Source organism: Perissodus microlepis, chromosome 9, assembly GCF_051167445.1.
Source record: "Perissodus microlepis isolate ML-2025 ecotype Zambia chromosome 9, ASM5116744v1, whole genome shotgun sequence".
In the NCBI taxonomy this organism is placed as follows: domain Eukaryota; kingdom Metazoa; phylum Chordata; class Actinopteri; order Cichliformes; family Cichlidae; genus Perissodus; species Perissodus microlepis.
Window position 1 is genome coordinate 347,926 of NC_140469.1, and position 6,980 is coordinate 354,905.

General features: G+C 43.4%; 1 protein-coding gene across 1 annotated transcript; it reads right to left on the minus strand.

Annotated features, from left to right (window-relative positions):
• Positions 1-251: 251 nt before the first annotated feature.
• LOC146379841 (GTPase IMAP family member 9-like) lies at positions 252-1,106 on the minus strand. The gene has a single exon (XM_084940395.1). It carries the CDS (start codon positions 1,104-1,106, stop codon positions 252-254), a length of 855 nt encoding a protein of 284 aa, XP_084796521.1.
• Between the last annotated feature and the right edge of the window lie 5,874 nt (positions 1,107-6,980).

Genomic DNA, 6,980 nt, shown 5'->3' on the forward strand with positions numbered 1-6,980 from the left:
AAAAACAAGTATCCGTTATCAACACATTACAAAGAACCACACTGACACAGTCATTTATTTATGGCGAGTTTATTGAAAAACGAACATCAACAACCTCCGCATTATGACAATGACACGGTCATAATTATGCGCTTCCAAGAAAAGTACATAACTGGGTCAGTTTACTACATCCGCACAAACAGAGATGCGGAGATACAACCGTCAAAAAAAATCTACACATCTGCAACATCACTCGAGCGCCCCGTAATTTCCTAAGTGAACATGCCCCAGGTGCAATTGAACTGCGAGTACCCAAGCACCCCTCCTATTCCCATCAGAAGATACGACGATAAATACGCTCCAGTTCCAAATAATCCAAGCGAAGTTAGGCCGAAAAATCGACACCATTCCCTTGCCTTAATCATATCTTCGTGTTCTTTCCTCATGTGATCTTCCGCTCGCCTCTGTTTTTCCCTCTCTCTTTCCAGTTTTTTCTGTGCAGCGCGATACATGTCGTTGCTGTAATGCTTGCCTCCGTTGAATTCGACCATGTCCTGTATTTTGCTTAATAGGCCGTGTACTTGCGTTCTGTTATGTGTCATAGTATTGCTAAACGTGTGGTACCTGCCGCCGCACTGGTTTATCAGCTTTTGCAAAGCTTTACTTTCTTGCACGAACTCTTTCACCGATTTGTCCTGTAGCAAATCACCGTGGGTGAACAGCACCATGATATACGTCGAAGCGTCTTCTCCGAAGTTATCTAGAATCCATTCGACGGTGTTCCGTTCCTCTTGTGTGAACCTAGACTTCAAGCTGAGCACCAAAAGGAACGCGTGAGGCCCGGGTAGTGAGTGTTCGACACACTCCTCTATTTTCAATTTCACCTCGTCTTGCGTTTTAGTCGTGTTGAACAATCCAGGAGTATCGACCACCACGATCCGCGCCCCGTCTATATCAGTGACTTTTTTCACACACCCGTTTGTGACGGATCGGGGTGACATGCCCTCTTCGAAAGCATTGCCGTCTCCGAGTATAGTGTTACCAGATGCGCTTTTACCCGAACCCGTCTTGCCTACCAGAATCACCCTCACGTCCGCACGCTTGGCGTAACCTATGAGGGATGACATTGGTTTTTTTTAAATTCTGTGTTTAGTCCATGATGCTGTGTTTTCGCGCACTTACACTCACCATTTTCGGTCACACATAGAGCAATGTGTCTGCTTATTGACAGCATACACACAAGTGACAAGAAACCCTTAACTATTGTATATTCCATGGTTGGCTACAGCATGTACTTGGAACAATACAATAAGTAGCACTGTCAAATGAAAATAGCGTTTCTGCGGGGGGAAATACCATTGGGGCAGTGTGCAACGGGGCAGTGCGTTTTTAAAACGCCCCCCTGTGGCTGTGTGTTTTTTTTACACCGTGAAGACAGCGTTGTTGTTGAGGCGGTTGTTTCCCTTAACCCTTGTGCACCCGCTGGGGTCCAAGTGTCGGGGTCTGCCCCCCGTTGGTTCCGCGCGTAAACACCAGTACGACGCAAAACACTACGGACATTCTCCCGACCGGGGGTACTGCGATACCCCAACCACTCTCCCCCCGACCGGCGTGTAACTCTCCCGACCAGGGGTACTGGGATACCCCACCCCAACTCTCACACTCTGCCGACCGGGGGGGGGGGGGTACTGGCATACCCCACCCGCGTGTAACTCTCCCGACCAGGGGTACTGGGAGACTCCACCCCCAACTCTCACACTCTTCCGACCGGGGGGTACTGGGATACCCCACCCGAAATCCCCGCAGGCGCACAAGGGTTAAATGAAAACCAACAGGATGACCTTATATGCATTATTTGTTTATTTTACAAGTTCACAAGCATTTTCCCTTCCCAGTTCATAATCAATTCTACCCCCAAGTCAAAAACCTATACAAGAAAATTTGGCCAGTATAATATTATTTTTAAACATACCAGTCCAGCTGGTCAGTGGTTATTTACATAAATTAGATAGACAGATAGAACTTTATTAATCCCTCGGGTAGGTTCCTCTAGGAAATTCAGTATGATAATAATAATAATACATTTTATTTAAAAATAGTGCCTTTCAGAGCACCCAAGGACACTGTACAACAAATAAAAGATATATATTAGTGATGGGATTTCCGGCTCTTTTTAGAGATCCGGCTCTTTCGGTTCGGCTCACTAAAAAGAGCCGGCTCTTTCGGCTCCGAACCGGCTTTCAGGTTGTTTTGTTGCTTTAATTCATTTATTATCAACAATAATATAAAATTATGCACAAAAGGAATTACTAACGTAAAAAAAAGTGGTTTTATTTATATATGTTTATATATAAATATATGCGGTGGCCCCTAGAGACAAAACACGTACAAACTCCAAAACACATTTCTAGCATGAACTGAACTTCCTTTTTTTTTTTTTTTTTTCTCTTTTTTTCCTTTTTGCCTGTCCCGTTTGGCTCTTTTGCCATCAGAATTATTGTCTAAAGGCAAAGAAAGATGCCCAACGGATTTACTTTACCAAATTGACCATCCCAGCCTTGCCGTAATGGTCCATTTGATTCACCTTATTGTTTATTTTATTTTCACTTGCTGAATACGGGACAGACTTGACTGGGGGAAAGAAGGGGAGAAAGAAAGAGGGAAAGAGAAACAGCTGAGAAGAGGGACAAGGGCAAAAAACAAAAACCAACAGAATGGGCAGAAAAAAAAAAAAAAATGCATCTATCGATCACCTGGATCACCTGTTGAGAAAGAAAAAAGAAAACAAGCAGAAGAGAACAAGAGTAATAGAATAAACAACATCACAATGATATATGGGAATATGACAGTAAATACTAAATATTAAACATTATTGTGCAGCACATAAGATCAACAGAACACAGTGTGCTTTGAGGTAGCAGCCAAAAAGGGTGTAGTTTGTGTGTGTGAGCACCCGTGTGTACACCTGTGAGCATGGACGCGCTTGTTTTTTTAAAAGGTTCCTTCATGTAATGATCTGCTAGAGGGTGTGGGGGGGCCACAGCCCCGTCCTCCAGGGCATGAAGCAGGTATGGAGGAGATCAAAACTCCAGACATCCAGAGGCCCCCAGAACACAAGAGACCAAGGAAGACCAACAGAGGGGCAGCCGCGCCACTGTCCCAGAAAGAGCTGAGGAGAGTCCCAGATGAGGGCTCACTCAGCAGCTGCGGAGCAGAAGCCAGGGGGGGTTGCAGTGACGCGCCCGTGAGCTCCGCCGGCAGCCAGCTGTGCCTGAGTGACCGAGCCCCAGGCTATATATATAAATATAAATTAAAATATGAAAACAAAAAGAAGATGCATATTCTCTGTCATATGGACCTGCATGAATAAACTTTCTGAATCCTTTATCATCCGCAACTGAAAATAGTTGTGGATGATTACTATACCTTTCTAATGTGACGTTGTTGTCCCTGGCTCTCTTTCTCTCTCTCTCCCTCCCGCTCTGTTCCTGTGCTACTGAGTGTAACTACCGCCCCTCCCCCCTCTGCCCAGCATAAAGCACAAGGCTCGCGTGCGGAGTGAAGCGGAAAAAAGTGCGAGAGAGAGGGTGAGAGAAAGAAAAAAAAAAACCCACGTGACGGCTCGCGATAAGGAGCCGGCTCGCGTCGTTCACGTCAAAGAGCCAGCTCTAAGAGCCATTTCGTTCGCGAACGACCCATCACTAATATATATATTTTTTTTAAAAAACAGAAAAACTGGAATTATACACAATAATAAGAGTAACAGATAAAAGTTAATAGCATGCAGAGGTTTAAACATAAGCAATTTTAAACAGGTGAGTTTTGAGGGTGGACTTAAAAAGAGGGAATGAAGTAATGTTTCTGAGGTCAGGGGGTAAGGAATTCCAAAGTCGAGGGGCAGAGCAACTAAAAGCCCCGCCCCCCATTGTAGTAAGACGAGCGGAAGGAACAGAGAGGGCAAAGAGAAGATGAAGAGGCACCGGGATGGGAAGTTCATCTGTACTAAATCAGAAAGGTATGGTGAAGAGAATGAATAGCCTTAAATGTATAAAGGATTATATTAAAATGAATACGAGATTTAACCGGGAGCCAGTGAAGCTGCTTCAGGATTGGGGAGATGTGGTGGGTAGAGGAAGTCCTAGTAATAATACGGGCAGCAGGGTTTTGGACACGTTGGAGCTTGTTAATGGATTTTTGTGTAAGGCCAAATAATAGTCATTTACAGTAGTCAATTCAAGAGATAACGAGATCATGGACAAGAATGGCAGTGGCATGAAGGGGCGGAGGCACGTGTGACATTATTGATATGTAAATTAAAGGATAATGTGCTATCAAGAATGACACCCAAGCTTTTCACAGAGGGAGAAATAGGAACTGACGAATTATTGATAGTGAGAGAAAAATCGTTAAATCTGGATAGTGATAGTTTAGTGCCAACCAGGAGAAGTTCTGATTCATTGCTGTTGTTTAAGGAAGTTGGAGGAGAACCATGAATTGAGTTCTGCTAAGCAGAGGGTGAGGGAGGGTGGAGGAAGAATAGAGTCGGGTTTGGTAGAGAGGTGAAGCTGGGTGTCATCGGCATAGCAGTGGAACTGAATGTTATATTTACGAAAAATGTGTCCGAGTGGAAGAAGGTAATTAATGAAAAGGAGGGGCCCGAGGACAGATCCCTGGGGCACCCCAGTAGATAGAGGAGAAGGCTGAGAATTGAAGGATTTCAATTGAATGAACTGAGTGCGGTCAGACAGGTATGATTTAAACCAGGCCAATAGAAGCTAATCTGCTAAGAAGAATGGCGTGAGAGATGGTGTCAAAGGCTGCACTCAGATCAAGGAGAATAAGGATGGAGAGGAGACCAGAATCAGCTGCCATAAGAAGATCATTTGTTATTTTTATAAGAGCAGTTTCGGTACTATGCAAAGGACGGAAACCAGACTGGAACTGTGCGTAAAGGTTATTATGAGTTAGGTGTAGATGGACTTGTGAAGCAACTGTTTTTTCAGGAATTTTAGAAAGAAATGGTAGATTGGAGATAGGATGAAAATTGTTAAAGTTGTTGGGATCTAGACCTGTTTTTTTCAGGATTGGGGTAATAATAATAATAATACATTTTATTTATAGGCGCCTTTCAGACCCTCAAGGTCACCTTACAGTAACACGTGAACAATACCATAAAAAACATAAGAAAAATGTATATATAGCGAACATGGTAAGATAAAATTTAGACATAAACAGTCATAAAAGCAAATATAAAAACTGAGCAAGGTAAAAATGGACTAAGACAGATCAGGTGTATGCAATTCTAAATAGATGAGTTTTGAGGCGTGATTTAAAAGTGGTGAGACAGTGTGTCGTCCGTAGAGCAAGTGGAAGTGCATCCAAAGTCTCGGGGCAGAACAACTAAAGGCTCTGAGTCCCATGGTAGTTAGGCGAGCAGGTGGAACTGACAGAAGGGAAGCTGAAGAAGAGCGGAGTGTACAAAGGGGCGAGTGTGTATGGAGAAGATCGGATAGATATGGAGGAGCGAGGTTATGAAGCGCTTTGAAAGTGAGAAGCAGGATCTTGAAATTGACACGGAGGTGAACTGGGAGCCAGTGGAGCTGTTTAAGAACAGCTGTTATATGTTCAGTGGATCTAGTTCTGGAGATAATACGAGCAGCTGTATTTTGAACTAACTGCAGTTTATGGAGGGATTTATGAGGTAGACCATAGAGAAGAGAATTACAGCAATCCAGACGAGATGTGACAAGAGCATTGACAAGTATGGCGGTACTGTGTGGTGTGAGTGAGGGACGAAGACGGTTAATATTACGGAGATGAAAGTAGGAAGACCGAGTGATATTATTTATATATGCTGTGAAGGACAGAGTGCTGTCGAGGATGACACCAAGACTCTTAACCTGAGGGGAGGGTGTTATCAATGGATAACGAAAGACTGGTTGGAACTGTAGTCAGTTTTGATCTGGTGCCTATTTAAATGAATTCTGTTTTATTGCCATTAAGTTTAAGAAAGTTGTGAGTAAACCAGACCTTGATTTCACTTAAACAGTCAGAAATGGATGTGGGTGGGAGAGTAGCTTTGGGTTTGGAGGACAGGTAGAGCTGGGTGTCATCTGCGTAGCAGTGAAACTGGATGTTATGCTTCCTAAAAATATTACCTAGGGGTAGGAGATAGATGATAAAAAGTAAAGGACCCAGGACAGAGCCTTGGGGTTCACCGGAATTAACTGGAGTAGATACTGATCTGTGAGGGAGTAATTGAACAAACTGTGAGCAGCCAGAGAGATAAGAGGTAAACCAGGCGAGTGCTGTACCATTGATGCCAATAGATGCTAATCTGTGAAGGAGGATGCAGTGGGAGATAGTATCAAAAGCTGCTGTAAGGTCAAGGAGAATGAGGATGGATATAAGTCCAGAATCAGCTGCAAGCAGAAGATCATTGGTGATTTTTACTAGGGCTGTTTCTGTACTGTGACATGAACGGAAGCCGGACTGAAGCTGTTCATACAAGTTATTTCCAGTAAGATGACGATGAACCTGTGCAGCCACTATCTTTTCAAGAATTTTTGCTAGGAAAGGGAGATTTGAAATTGGCCTGAAATTATTTAGATTGGAGGGATCTGAACCGTTCTTTTTCAGTATGGGAGTTATTATTGCAGTTTTAAGGGAAGAAGGAACAGAACCAGATATAAGAGAGGAGTGTACGATATTAGCAATCAGTGGGGCAAGAGATGGGAATGAGAGTTTAACAAGATTTGTCGGCAGTGGATCAAGTTTGCACGATGATGACTTTAAGTTAGTAATTATGGAAGATAGCTGAGTTATTGTGGGAAGTTCAAAATTGGACAGAGAGGATGACAGCTGAGAAGCACAAAAAATGCAGATAGAACAATTGACCATTTCACAGGATGAGGGCAATTGTTGGTAAAGATTCTCAATCTTGGTGTAAAAAAAAGTCCATAACTTTGTTGCAAATTGCAGCAGAGTGTGTATGTATGGCA

Coding starts and splice junctions, on each gene's coding strand:
- LOC146379841 (XM_084940395.1), bottom strand. CDS start 1,106: ATGTCATCCCTCATAGGTTACGCCAAGCGTGCGGACGTGAGGGTGATT.